This window comes from Corvus kubaryi, unplaced genomic scaffold (genome assembly GCF_017639235.1).
Source record: "Corvus kubaryi isolate FWS band 111438036 unplaced genomic scaffold, C.kubaryi_AGA036_p1.0 37334, whole genome shotgun sequence".
NCBI lineage: Eukaryota > Metazoa > Chordata > Aves > Passeriformes > Corvidae > Corvus > Corvus kubaryi.
In genome coordinates, this window is record NW_024581108.1 from 6,584,163 (window position 1) to 6,599,814 (window position 15,652).

Sequence of the window (15,652 nt, forward strand, 5' to 3'; positions counted from 1 at the left end):
AAAGACACATCTAGATATAAACCCCGATGAGGTACACAAATATCTTTACATGCTTAAAAATTAAGCACCTGCCAAAATACTAGAAGGATCATAATCATGGCTGGCTTGCAGATGTGAGAATAAACAAAGAATAGAAACAGTATTTCTGTTTAAGATAGGTTGGATGTTTTTATCTAGGGGAAACTAAAAGACAAGCTTGCTATATTTCATCTGGAATGAATTTTGAGCCTCTTACATACCTAAAAATAAAAGCAGATGTATAAAATCCCATTGGCATAACAAAGCACAGCTTTGAAAAGGCTGTTGTCTGCGAATGTGATGATCTTTAAGGTCTATCTTTAGGAGGACTAAGGGATTCTGAGCAATCTAGGGATGAAAGCAGGGTATCATATATATATCATAGCCAATATTTGGAGTAATTTTTTTTCTCTCCATTTCTCAGTCTTGCTCTCATATCTGATTGTACAATTTGGTAGAGAATTAGAAGACAAAACCATATAATAAATTTTGGAAAATTACTCCAGTCATCATCTGGAATCACACTGGATACAATAAGTTAATCCTTAGTATAAATTGAACATTGCCTCCTATACTTCTGAATCTGAAAATACACACTACAGAGGCTATAAATATATCCAAGCTTTGCTTTCTCCAAACACTGAGAATCTGCACCAATACTGCACCTGTCAGACAGGTGATCTCTGGTTTTAATGTCACAGCACTACACACAAATATACCTATTTCAACCTTCAGTATTTTGCCCACTGTATTTCAGAAATTCTGCAACTCATTTTATAGTCTTTCCACAATACTACCTTTTGGAATGTTCAGATTTTTTTCTGAACAATATTTTGGTTCAGCAAACTAATCTCAAGGCATTATGTATAAATTCATCAAATATTTTTCATTATACCTCTATAACTCTCATTATGTAAATAAGCAAAATATTCACAGTCTCATAGTCTACGTAAAAATTACCAGAACAAATTGAATACTGAAACACATGAATTTGGGACTCACTAGCATCACTGAAGATTGTTATGCAGTACAACATTTACTTATTGCTATGATAGTTTGATACTCAATACCCTTTAATCTTGAGCATCCGATCATGTGAGTTGTAAAATAATGGAGTGGTGGAAAAAGCAATGTATTGGAACTTGGATCCCTTTAGCTAAGAATCCAAATGTGAACTTCCATATTCCTTTTTATTGTCTATTTTATAGAATTTCATTAAGTACATGTAAATTAAGATATATTTTTATTCAGAGTTTTGTATTTTGTACTTTTTCATCTTCCTCAGCCAGCACTACAGCAGTAGACCTTGTTACTTTTTGCTTCAGTCCAGACTGGCTACAAACGAATCTAATTATGTTATAGTTTGGGCAATGTGCCTGGCAGACAGCAGGGCTTGGACACCCACTGCTGCTTTGAAGATACATGTTGAAAGCAAAACTTGACGTTTTTCTGATAAAGTCATTAATTTTCATGGTATTGACTAGAAAATAATCACTTCCTGGAAGAATATGGGCAGCTGAGGTTATTACTGACTGCAGTAGAACTACTGCAGCATCGTGAGCACCTGTTAAACACGTTTTTAAAGTTTTAAGGGGAAATGAACACCACTAAGAGTGAATTAAGTAGAAATCAACATATTGATCATTTAGTCTAACACACATTACAGAGAAAAAAGGTGTATCACAGTTTCAAGATAACATCAGAGAGGAAAAGGTGTATGCAAAGATTTCTGCTCATCCTGCATTTACAGATTCTTTTGTGACTCTCACAGAGCTGCTATATTCTCCTCTGTTTGTCCTAATATCAGATGCAAATATTCACATTTTTTACATTAAAAAATGGTCAAAATAGTATTTTCTTGACTTGCCTTTTCAACATCCATACAAATTCAGAAACCTCATGTAAACATACCACCTTTGAGGGAGGAATTTTGTGCTCTGCAGAAATGTATGCCCATGGACAGGAAGCTGAAGGCAATTTGGCAGTTTTAGTGCAATCCTTGTTTCGTTATCCCCTGTCACATGAACTACTGAATTCCTTCTGGGAACTGCTGTTAACACAACCAACCCACTGAGCTCCTGGGACTGGTCCCCAAGATTTTGTAGGCCCTGTGTACTGAAGGCTGCCTCACGTTTCAAAATGGAATTGTCAGCCCTAAACAGGGTGTTCAAATCTTAGACAATTAAAAGGCACCAACTCAAATTAAAAGCTTTTCCGTGCCTGAATTTTAAAGTTACTACATATAACTCAAACCACGTTCCTCAAAGGGGTTTCTTTCTCTTCTGGGATAAAACTGGAATTTGGTCTAGAGAAGATACATTACATGGCATGCTAAGGTATGTGAGTCAGTTTTCATCAGCTAGAACTACTAAAATGACCATTATTTTATGAACTGAGGTGGATAATGAGAAATATTTGAAGACTGAGAGCAGTCTTATATTCTGAGGCAGTCAATTGGGAACCTCTGTGACTTCTTTGAGAGGATGTGTCATTTCAGAGGAATATGAGTTAAATAAAATGGGATATTTATATTTATTAAATCATAAACTACTAATGTATTTTTTCTTTTATTATTAGTTAGATGTACTTTAAGTTTTGGCCCTCATCTTCTCAAAACTGGGCAGTTATGAAATGGAGCCTCTTGAGGCACAACGCCTCCCTGAAATGTTACATTTGGTTTTTCTGTGTTCTTTCTTATAGAACACGTTAAACTTCTACTTCAAAGTGCTTTAACAAGTGATCACTTATGAGGCTTCTATGCATAGAAAGAAGAAGTACAGGACTATCATGGCTGGACATAAATTCATTTGCTGTTAGAAATTCACCTTCTTAACCCTCTCCATGCCTTAATTTCTTCCACTTAAAAGGAATTGTGAGGGTGGTAGCATTAATGTTGCCAAAAACTAATAAACATGCTACAAGTGTGTGACACATGCAGAGCATTAGTCTGTGCCTGCACTGCCTCCTTGTGTATTAGATAGGCCACCAGTGCTCCCCCAACACAAAACAATGCCATAAACCAATGCAGAAGAGGGACTCTAAGAGGCCTTTTATACTTAAACATTTGTGTTCGTAATTTGTCCCAGGTCATAATTAAAAATGACTGTGGTACGTAGATACTGGCCCACTGCTTCAAGAACACTGATTAAAGCAGAACTAAACAGGGACACTCTCTCTGATAATAAGATAAACAGTTGCCAATGTAACTGAGCCTGTCTACACTTTCCCTTTTAGCTCTCCCAGCCCAAGTATTTGTTTCTATTGGTCTCCTGCAAAAGGAAGTTTCAGGCAAAATATAAAACAAAACAAAACAACAAACAAAACACACACCCCCCCCAAAAAAAAACCAAAACAAACAAACCAAACCAAAACAAAACCCAACCAAACCAACCAAACAAACGAAAAACCCAAACAAAAATACGTAGGAGCCAAAAAGATACCAGCAATTGAAGACAAATATTTGAAAGTGGTGCGTTGCAAAACCACGACAGACTCGAGATTTAGTTGGCCATTGGAAAATTTCAGAAATGGCAATCAATATGCAGATTTCTGGCAGTTCAGGTGTGTAATAGCAACATGTAAAAACTAAACACAAACTAAGAAACGGCCTCAAATATTTATGTCTAATTTTCAGTGATCTTAAATGAGCAAAATTCTGGTATCCTTTATGCATTACATTTTAGAAGATGTATTGCACATTACACCAATTGCTCTTTTTTTCCCTCCTGAATGAAGTATAATTATGATTACAACAGGCAATGATCTCAAAAAGATATTCACACAAATTAAAAGAATGGTGGGTTGCTGTATCAGTTACACAGTGCAGTCCTATAAAATACCAGTAGGTGAACCTTGAAATCTTAGGGAGTTTGGCTGACATAAGCCTCCAATAACTTGAGCTGAATGACAAAGCTGGGCTGGTAATGCTGCAGGACACTTGATACTTCCTGAGGCTTGCTGAACAGGATGGAAATGTGCTGTCTATATGCTGCAAAACACTATTTCAGCAATATTTTTCGCGGGATGGAGGTGTAGGAAAACCAGATTATTCTACAAAACAGTCATGATTAAGATCCAGCTAAGTGAATGACAACAGGAAATACAGTCATTGCCACTTTTCTCCAATGAACTTCACAGGCAGACAGTGTTAAAATTCTGTTTTAACCTGCAGCCAAACACACAGCACATTCCCAGAAAAATTCCAGTCAGAATATCTTCCATTCACAAATGTGGGTATGTGGCAGCTCCTCAAAGAGATCACCTGTATCAGCATTAAAACACTGCTTACTTTTGTGTATATTAAGGCTATATAAAGCCAGAAAGGAGGAACTTCATAGATTATTACAAATTTGTCAGACTACATCGATCAATGAAAAGAACAAAGTTAATGAAAAAATGGTGTTCCAATTGAGCAAGATTTTATGTAAATGTTGTTAGTTTTTCTCTCATATAAAACTATAGAAGCACACTGGTCAAAAGGAGGGTTGGGGAGTAGAACACGTGAAGGAAGGCAACTGTGTTACCTGGAGGTGTGCATCAAAGTATGGGTAGGAGGCTCAAGTTAAAAAATACCTGCCCTCATCTTGTCTGCACAGACAGGTCAGAAGCAAGCAATACACTAATTTTTTCCAAGCATCTCTATTATTAGATGTAAACAAAACCAACAACAGCAACCACAAAACCAAACCTTGAAAATAACGCATTAAGTTCTGATAATACCAGTTTCTTTCCTTGCCCTTTGATGCACAGAGAATCCACATGTGGAGGATTCTTCATCCTTTTCTTCCTAAATGACAATCATAGCCAGACCAATAACCACAGCAAACATGAAAATCAACTGATAATTCAGGCTCTCCAAGACAATTCTCAAGCCCACCCTTTAACACCTACCTACATGTTAACTTATAACACTTATAAGAAAACATGATGCATTCCCATAACACTGGCAAACCCTCCAGTGTCTGAGAAAACCAGACTCTTCAATTTTATGGCCTGAAGCACTGAACAACTCCAATCCTAAACATTATTTCCAAGGGGGTGGATCAGTACACACTTTGGTAAATTGTAACCTCAGGTGTAGCCTGTTTGGCAACACTTACAGCATACCTGAACTACGAGAACAGCCCAAGAAAACATGAGAGCTGTTCAGACAGCTGTGCAGAATCAAAAAATTATCTCCAACAATTATCCAGTATGTTTAAGTCTTCATTTCCAAATGACACCTCCTAACTCCACCCCAACTCCTAATATTACATGCATACACATGGGTATCAAAAAGAATATAAACTCACAACAATTCCATGGAACATCCTTTTCCTCCAAGCTTTGAAGAATCTTGCTTTAAGCATGGGTCTTGAAAATACTCTTTTTCCATCCTAACCTTCAAGCCAATCTTACCCCTAACCTTCACTATGCCCATTGTTGAAAACAAGGCATTTGCCACTGATAGCAATAAACTGCTTCATACTCTGCAGCAATAATCCAGTCTCCTGAAGTCATCTCTTGCAGTGTAACCTTAATGAAGACTGCATATAGACCTGGAAAATTAAAAAGATAGCAAACTGAAAATAAGATACTGGATCTTGACAATACCAGACCACTTTGTATCTCTAGATCCAATAAACTAGGTTATCTATGAACTATATTCCTCACCTCAATCTCTCCTACTGTTGACAGCAGCCTTCCTAACACTTCAGATCTGTAAAAATTGATTTAAACTTGACTCACTTGAGTCTTGACACTTTCCTAATCTTAATCTGAAAGATAGTAAATCATTAATGAAAAAGAACAAATGGCATCACTGGTTTTTTGGTTTTTTTCCTGCCTCTAAAAACCTTCTGGAGACTAGCAGTAAATAGGATTCTAGATAGTAAATCTAATCTCAGCTCTGACCAGACTAGACACCTCAGGACCATAAAACATTCCCTGGACCATTTTATTTACTAGATTCAATCTAAAGATTCTCAAACATTAATCCTAAATTCCTAATCCTCCTAATTCTAATTCTTGCATTATTAATAACTACAGGATCAATTATTGCCAATGGCTTCCCTTCATGTGTGCTGAGTCTTATTAATTCTTATTTCTGGGAACACTGTAGATGCTGCCATATGGTATGCTCTTTATACTTAGTCATGCTCTTCCAAAGGCCTACCCTTAACCTGTTTCAAATCCCAATACCTAGGGCAGGTATTCCTACACAAACTGAGAGAGGAAAACACAATATAAGCTATAGGGAATTATAAGAGAGAATTAGGTTGTGAGCTGTAAAACCTGCCTGCAGAGGCACATGGCAGCACAGAGGAGCACACGGCAGCACACAGAGGCTTGTCTCCACTGGACCCTGGGGGGAGGAGGTGTCACACAGCAGACCCCTATGGAGAGGAGCCTGCCGGGAGCTGACAGACCAGTGAACAGCGAGTGATCATCCCATAAAAGGACATTGACAAAGTGTGTTGCTGATGTGGCAACATGGGATAGGTCACGCCATATAAAGAAATGCTGTGCCTTAGAAAAGTGTATAAAACCAGCTCACTCCTTTGAATAAACGATTCAGATTCCCTGCCGGTCTAGGTCCGAGATTCGATTGCCGACCATAAGCCTTGTAGCAGTATCAGTATTCTCACCTCTGTAGCACATGCAGGGTCCAGTGCTAATTTGTCATTTATACACAGCAACCTACTATTATAATGTACAACAGTATCGGTCTCTGGTTTCCACAGGTACTGTTTCTATGCCTCCCTGCAGGAGACCCTGTACAACTGAGCCTTACTCAGGGATGCAGACACATCATAGTAGAAAACGCTAACCTCTTGTGTGGCAAAAGTCTTGTTCAGATCTAGAGAATGAATTCTGACTGTAAAACCGAACACAGACCCTTAGTTTATTTCTCCACCTGATGTAAAACACTATTTCTCCTGAAGAAGAAAATTATGAAAGATTTGGCTGCCAACTACACAAGTACAAAGACTGCTGACAAGATTTTGCATTTGTGTAAAATGAATTTACCTGTTGATCCTTTCTTTTCCTAAGACTTAAACCCTCTGTTTTATACTAGATTTCTTCCCAGCCTTCTATAGGAAACTAAGGCATTGGTTTCTGCCAGTTGGTATAAAGCACTGGTTTCTATTAGTGCCTACCTCCTCCTTATCTCCTTGCTTCCCATAGATTTAAAATGGAAGTGGTAATTATGACAATTTAGAATGCAAATATCAGAATTAAGGTAATTTCTAATAGTAGTTTAGGAAGGGCACCAACTTCAACAGGAACCCACAATACAATACATCAGATTCTATTAATACCTCCCTTCTACTCATCTTTGGCAGTCTTACTTTGTTGCATTATTCAGGGTTTATGACAGTTACAATTCTCAAACTCCAACACTATTACTCGAATACTAACTAGAACTTGTATTAACTAGCACATAAGGGAGTAAACCCCAAAGTTAAAGGCAGTATTAGTCAATGATTTCTACCAACACACTTAACTTTGGGGGAACCTGTAGAAAGGTATTATGGCTCTTAGCTAAAACCTTTGGCCTAAACTTAATTGTCATACCTACTTACCAAGCAGTTGTCTTTTAGTTCCTTTAGGACTAATACAGCTCAAGGCACAGGTTTTGATCAAAACAATTACTATTTCCAGGGGTCAGCAGGAACAATCTGCTGATTTAAGACTTGAAAATCCTCAGCCCTACCCCAGTGCCAAATCTCCCTTTTCCTATTAACAATATCCCATATTTCTGTCAACCAAGTTCTGGAATAAGGATTCTACTAACTCATTTCAGAGGTATCATCCCTGAATTGAAAAGTAGCGCAGGTTATTGTCTTGTTTTGATCTTATCTTCAAAGAACATTGGAGATAAGATTCTCCAAATTTGTCCTTATCTTCATGATGCTGAGGAACAGGATGCAAGTGTGATGGTTGACATTTTTAACTATCAGTGTTAACTATATAATTAAAAAATGGGATAAACCCCTACAGCAAGAGATGTATAAGTTCCTACCAACTACAGCCCCCTTCCAAATTAGCAGACTGTTTCAAACAGCAGTCATGTCATTTAATCCCTCAAATCCCAAATTCTAACCTTAATACTGACTTCATTCTTTACACAGCCCTAGAAGTTTCAACCTCTCACATTGGTGTTTCCGGTAGCAACTCCCATTAGTGCACATTCAATTTAAAACTGTAAGGATTTTTTCACCAGAAACTGTACAAATTCAACCTTCAATATACACACAGCAACAAATACGCATCCAGTTTCTGGCCACATCACAGACCTGCTTGTGGATCTGTGTAAGGTTGCACAGTGCATCTGCCACTCCAGCTTTATTTATGTTATTCTCAATACATTCTCCAAAAGAAAAAAAAACAGTAATGTTAATATTTCTGTAGTCTTGTGGTACCTGAGCTAATGAGTACTGAACTATGCTGTTTTGTACTTAATTTCTTTTACTATCTTCTTTCTTCCCTAATTCTTGGGAATCTGAAAGAATCAATGGGCACTGAGTCATTCCCTAGCCTAAAGAGGTTTGCTGAGGGTCAGAGAAAGCCTTGGTTTCATCCTTCAAAACCTTAAATAATGGAACTGGGGGAGTTCAGTGAAGTTGTAAGCTATTATTGATAATAACAAAAGGTATATTAGTCTTCTTGAAGCCAGAATCATTGTAAGTAACACTGTCATTATTTTGTCTATATGCTTGTGTTTATATACTTCTCTCCCTTTAAAACTACAAAAAAGAGCTGATTAGCATTTCATCTAGCAGAGATCATTCCACCAATTACCATCAGTGAGACAACTTTGTTTACAAGGGTTCACTTCTCTGAAGCAGAGTAACTCACTTTTCTTCCTAATATTAGTCAAATAACAGAAAACTCTCAGCAAACATAGATTTGCACCAGAAATGAGACAATGCTAAAATACTCACCTACCTAAACCAAAAGAATTAAAGAAACAGAGAAGGCGGTGGGTGATGACTTTAAAGCAGACATTTATTTTGCAATATTCACTTAATTGCTGTGAATAGAACTGGAGAGGGCATCAACATCTGTGTGAAACTAGAAAAAAAGTAGTCAAGTCAATGTCCTTGAGATACAGGGAAACCAACAATAAAAGCATACTCCTCTTTACAGTGCATTATTATTCCCAGTGAAATGACCCCTTTATATAGAGAGAGAAGTCTCACTTTTGGCGATGTCAAGGAATATGTTAAAAAAACGGTGTGATTGCAAAAGAGCCAAAGAACACAATATTTACAGTTACATTTCATTATGGTGCCTATAGCCTGAAGAACGTGAAAGAGCTGCTGCTGTGAATTTATTGTAACTTAAAGTGGTCCAAGAAAACATATTCTCTTCTCCATAGTTCCTAACCCCTCCCCCTCTCTGCCCCAAAATACAACAATGACCCATCTGTGCACATACAAGAGAGCAGTTCCTAATATTTAAACATGGATTAATCTGCCAATGTTGATGTATCAGGGACAGAACATAATGAATGTCACAGTGCTCAGTCTTTCTTTTCACTAAAACTGTCTTGAAGAGTAATGAGGAACAAAAAAGCCGACATAAAGAACAAACCACTGTGGATCATAGATGATTTAATAAGTAACATCATTCATTTCTCTTCTGTTTCTCTCTGAAAATATTTTCACATTTTAACCCTCTTTCAGATTCAAGAAAATATATCTCCCAAAATTACATCTAAGAGTGAAAATTTCTAACAAAGATCTTTAAAGAATAATTTCATGGCACTCATAAAGCTTATCTATGCTCTGAATCGTTCTCTCTTCTTTGACATATTTTGATGGCTGCAATTACTTCTCTCTAGAACAGCATCATTACAGTTTAGAAGATTATGAACAATAACTAGGAAAATAAGCTAAATGTAAATCAATTAAATGTAAATCAGTAATTCCTAAATAATGAATTTGGTGGGCTGCAAAATGTGGATCTTCACCTAAATGGCATGTAACTTTTATCTTGTTAGTGGTGAATCTGATGGCAATTTATTACGTCTGTGTGGCTTGGCATACTGACATGCAAAAATAACTGAGCTAGCTCTAAATTAAAGCGGTCCTGGTACTAGAATTAATACAGGATTTGATGGATTTTTATATTAATGTAAGTATGCTACCTCACATGATTTAATACTTGGCATTTTTTCCTCTTTGTTCTGCTTTGGATTGATGTAGGACCACAAAAATCAGTGGGTATCTTTCCATTGACAGTTTGGGAGATGAATCACATCCCCTAAAACTTAAATAACAGTAAATGCACAGTGTAAAATTACTATTCTCTACACTGTGAGAATACTTGTTCTCTTTCACCACTATCTGAAATGCTTCCATTTCTTCTCCTGGGCAGAGATAGACTTTTTCCTTTTTACTAGGGAAGAGTTTAGCTGTATTCACTCTGGCAAACAGAAAGGCTCAAAACAAAGTCAGAGAAGCAATGTGTGATAAGAGACTGGAAGCAGCAAGAATGCTGGTGACAGAAAGATGTGTAATTCATAAGCATGAAGAGGAAACTTGAAACTTTATAGCATATGAGATTTTCCCATGAAAAAGTATTGAGTAAAAATAATAAATTTCCATTGGGACTACCGACTGACATTGTAAGGAAGGAGGCTGAAACATCAAGTTAATTTGGTCTGTGCTTCAAAGCATCTAGTAAATGACTGAGAACTACACAGAGCAGCAGAGCAACAATAATAGTACTGACTTTTGGGGACCTGTATGTAGTTAGGGTGTAAGACAATTTTAATAAGCAGCTGGGGGTAGTCTCAAGACCGCTGGGGAGATGGTTCAGTGGTGCACATGGCGCTGTTGAGTTAAATGGTTCATGAACTTAGAGGTCTTTTCCAACTTTAATGATTCCATGCGTAAATTTTTACACAGAAAGGTCGGATACATACGGCATTTTGGTGCTCCACAGCTGTACTGTGAAGTGCCAGAATAATCTTGAGTATCTCTTTAGTGAACAGCACTTGAGGGAGCTCAGATGTAGCTGTCCTATGCACCTCAGTCCCCTCAGCTGCAAATCTAATGACAATGATACCATTCCAAGGACAGAAGGAGCTAGGTGTACTAATGGAGCGCAGCAAAACTTTAAGATATTTTATGAAAGGACAATAAATATCTGAAGTATAATTTGACATATAAAAGCAACATGTATTTTATTGATAAACTGTATATTTATTAATTGCTGTAAGGCATTAAAGATCTCAGTGAAGGCAATTTTTTTTCTTTTTAATTATATACATTTCTACTAAAACGCGACCATGGTTTTCTCTCATTTTCCAGAGGAGCCAGGGCAGAACCTGATCCCAGCGGAGGATTTTGGCTGGACCTGCTGCACAGCTAAGCTCTGCCAGAGGTTTCAGCCTACGGGCCGGTCCCCGTCACCGATTGGCGCACAGGTGGGACAGGACGGGAGTGCGAGCGGGAGGGTTCCCGGCGAGGAGCCGACACCTGGTTCCCCGGGCTGCAGGATGTGGTGAGGCGGGGAATGGCAATGCTCGGTGGCGGTCTTTTCCTTCACCACTCCGATCCCTCCTGTCTTACAGCGCCCTTAGAGCGAAGCCCCCGGAGGTGTGTGACAAGAAGCTGCTCCTGGGAGGGGTGTGAGGGGGAACGGGCCGCCGGGGCCGGACCTGCCGCCGCACCAACGCCAGCGGGCGGTTTCGGGGAGCCCGAAGGGCCGCCCCGCCGACGCTTCATCTCAGCGCCCCGGCTCCTCTCAGGCACATTCCTCTCCTCGAACTTGCCCTGCCCCGCTCACTTCCCCGCCGACGCCCCCCTCCCCCCGCTTGTCCCCAGTGTCGCGCCCCTGCTCCGCGCCCCCGCCATCGCTCCGCGGGGCGCCGCGGCCGCCTCTGCGCATGCTCGGGGCGAGGGGGCCAGCGCGGAGCGGGCGGGGGGCGGCGGTGACCCGGTGAAGGGACACCGCAGCCTCGTCCCCCGGCTCGCTCCCGCCGCGCCTTCTGCCTTCCCCGACCGCCTTCGGGAGGGCCGCTCACCGCCACCGCGGGGGCCGGCGGTGCCCGCGGCGTGGCCGGTGTGCCGCCGCCGAGGCGGAGGGCGGTGCTGTGGGCGGCCGAGGGAGCCCCGCGATTGGCCTCCGCGTGGCGGCTGGCGTGTCAGTCGGGCTCCAGGGGTGGCCCTGGGAGCCGCTCGCCCAGCCCTCTGACGGGATGAAGCCTTTAGGGGGATGCGGAGCTCTTTGCATTTTGATTAAAGCCCCTCATCTCCCTTCAGTCTGAAGGCAGGGCACCGGGGAGGACGGGTCGGAGGGGCCTGTGCAAGGCCGGGCAGAGTGGGAGCGGGGCGAGAGAGAAAACCTCTCTCGGTTTATCACGTATGGCTCTATAGGACAAGTCATCTCTGGGAATATAGTGGAAAGGACGGAGCTGGTATAAACTGAAGGCGCCCGTGTTTAATTCACACTTGTGGGTGCCCAGCATGGAGATGCAGAGATGGTCCTCAAGGTGGAAAACGAGAAGGTGGCCTTGGGACTCGGCTGTAACCGTGCTCATCACCTTCGCTTTCCTTCTCCGGACTGCAGAGGTCAGAGGAGGTAAGAAAGCAAAGGGGAGCCGGAGAGTCCAGTCGCCTCTCTCCCCTTCTCGGGGAAATGACCCAGGGCACGGCTGAGGCCGCGTTTCACAGGAAACCTGTCAGAGCGACTCCCGGTGCTGGGGAGGCGAGAGCGCTCTTGGGGCCGGCTCCGGGCGCGGGGACCCGCGGGGAGCCCCTGGCAGCGCGGGCAGGGACGTCCCTCCCAGGTGCCGCGGAGGGACGGCTCTTGGTCAGCCTCAGCCTTAAACTTTGGATGTATTTTTAATGAGGTGAAGGAGATGCACTGGTGGGATGGGAAAATAAAATAAATACTTGTCGAACAGAGCGACTTATCCTCTTCCAACACTGGACTCCTGTTTTGTGGAGTGTGCGTCCAACTTTGTTTTGTTGAACTACTGAAGTTCACCAGGTTGTGACTGAAATTGACCGACAAGTATCTGCCTTCTCCTCGGAGGGGCGAGGAAAGGGAAAGTTGGGGGGTGGAGGCTCTCGGCTCTGATTTTCTCCGCTCTCCTCTCTTTTATTTTTCCTTTTGCAACGGGTTTTAGTGGGCAAAAAGTTTTCCAGGGCTCAAGCGGAGGAGAAAATACACTTGCAGGGGCCCATTGCCAGCCGCTGCGGAGGGCAGCTCCCGGGGCAGCGGCGCCCCGCAGGTGGTGCGAGCGGTGCCGGGCCCGGAGATGCCCGGGGGGGCTCGGGGGGCTCAGCCCGACGATCGCTGGGCTCCCCGCGGGCGGTGTCAGCGCCGGGGCGTCGTCCCCAGCCTCGTCCCCGCTCTGCAGCCTCCCCGGGGGATCGAGTGGTCCCTTAGGTGTCCGTGGACCTGGTGGGCAGGGTGCGGCCCGCGGGGGACTTGCAGGGGGAACAAGAGCCAGGCAGCAGCGCAGCAGCCTCAGCAGAAAGGAATCGCCGCCCCCTCCCCCGCAGCACGCCTGGCGTTCCCCGCTTCTCCCGTCCGCACCGCTCTCCCTGGTCTCTCCCGCATCGCCGCCAGCCCAGCTGGGCTTTCTGGGCTGACCTCGCAGCTCGCCGAGCTGCAGTGCAGTCTCCGGTGGCGGGAGAGTTCTCCTTTCCTACTGGGGGTGAAAATGCTGCCTCTTCCTCCATTCCTCCATCCCTCCCTCCCACCGGAGCCAGCAGGCGCATCTGGAGGCCAGTCTGGCTGGGACTGAGGTTTTTATTTTTCTGTGAGTCTGATATTAATGAAGAGGCTTAGGTCTCCGAAATGAAAGGATTAATTTTTTATGTATTTATTATTTTAACGAGGCATTTCTCCATCTGAATTCCCTGAATCAACAGGCGTCCTAGAGAGAGCAGGGAAAGGTGATCAGTTTCCATTCAAGTCTTTATACCTGGGCACAACCTTGACGGTGTCAGATCAATCAGGGCTCCTGCCCCCTGCTGGCCCCGTTTCTGACAGGGACTGGAGGGGTCAGATTTCATCCCTCTTGCAATTCCACGGACTCGCTGGAGTCACACCAGGGTGAATTAACCTCGCGCTCGTTACTATGTGGAGACTGAGTTTCTTCAAGAAGAATACCGTCCTCAAAAGCATGATCGATTTCTTATGCCACTTTCCACAGTAGAACTGACGAAGTTAATTAGGGTTTATGTAGACTATGTTTACATAATGGGTTGGATGCAAATGACAAGTTAAAAGAAAATCTAAACCCAAACAGCACAGGAAAAATCAACAGAACTTACACTGAAATCAACTGAACTGGTACTTAACTGAACTGTATTCAGCAACATTATGCAGACTAAATTGGTTGTGGTAACTTTATTCAAAACTGAAAGTCTATATTGATAGTCTTTTAGTCTTCTGTATAAAGGACATTTCAGAAATATAGAACTACAGGCTTCTTATTCTTTGTAGAAGCATTCTGAAAAGAACTTAGTTCTTGACCTTTTCTGAGATACAGTATGCTATTTGCTTAGGAACTACAGGGAGCTGTGTGTTCAGGGCTTGATCTGTTATTGAAGTCAGTAAGAGTTTTTCCATTGACTACAGAGGGACTAGAATTTGACCTAATTTCTCTAACAGAGTACAAGGGACTTATTTCTGAAGCATCTGTTATGCATTCTAATCTTATTTAGAGTAGTTAAAAGATAACATAGGACATGATGATTCCTATTTGAAACTAGGAGAGGGAAAATACCAAGGGATAAAATAAAATAGCATAAATGGCAGGTAAACAATATGACTAAATAAAAATGCTGGATAAAATATGAATGCTGGACAAAATACAAATTGCTCTTATAAAGTCTTTTAAATCCTCTGTTCTTCAATTTTCTTCTCATAAACGACCTTTATGAAAAGAAAATTACATGGTGTATTCATATAAAGTGTTAATCATACAGCAGTGACTTTTTAAAGACAACAGAAACCACTCCATGTAGACAAACCTCAACAGATTCCTAAAATTCTTGACTTTTTTTTCAAGTTTCTTTATTTAACCAAAAAAAAAAAAATAGAGAAGTATGAGGTGTCTTTCATACTTGTAAGAAATGGTGTGCAAAGAAGTGTTTGGGCTCTTGAGTTATTTCTTCTTTAGACAGAAAAAGTTACAGAAGTGAGAATCAACTGAATGGGAAAAGCAGTGATTCATACTTGGTCTGCTTAGTGCCCACCAGCTCTTAAGCAGCTCTTTATAGAAAATGTTTTTGCTTTATGACTTGGCTAAAGTAAACAAAATTCAGTATTTTAAAAGACATCCTTTGATTTCCTTTCCCCTTCCTCACCTTTAATACTAAACCTGTTGGTAATGTGTTTGGTATGAATAAACTCATTTAGTCAAAATGGCACGGCTTCAACACTATAAATTTTTTGTAAGAGCTTGACATCAATGCACTATTGTGATACTGATTTAAATTTCATGGGCAAGAAATGAAAAATCAGCCTTTTTATTATTTATAAGCTTTTTCAAGCAAATGGAAATCTAGCTCTTAATCTGAGTGAAAAAAAGATTTAGGAAGCCTTGCTGAAAATGGGGCTATGAAACTATATCTAGAAAACACACTTTGGACCTTCTGTGTAAGTGACGAGCAGATTTGTT

General features: G+C 41.4%; 1 protein-coding gene across 2 annotated transcripts in view; it reads left to right on the top strand.

Moving 5' to 3' along the window:
* The first annotated feature begins 12,164 nt into the window (after window positions 1–12,164).
* COL11A1 (collagen type XI alpha 1 chain) overlaps window positions 12,165–15,652 on the top strand; it is a 133,000-nt gene continuing 129,512 nt past the window's right edge. For both annotated transcript variants that reach the window (XM_042029996.1, XM_042029997.1), the window contains exon 1: window positions 12,165–12,594. In XM_042029996.1, the coding sequence (XP_041885930.1) occupies window positions 12,480–12,594 (115 nt within the window). In that variant the 5' untranslated portion in view covers window positions 12,165–12,479. The remainder of the gene's footprint in view (window positions 12,595–15,652) is intronic.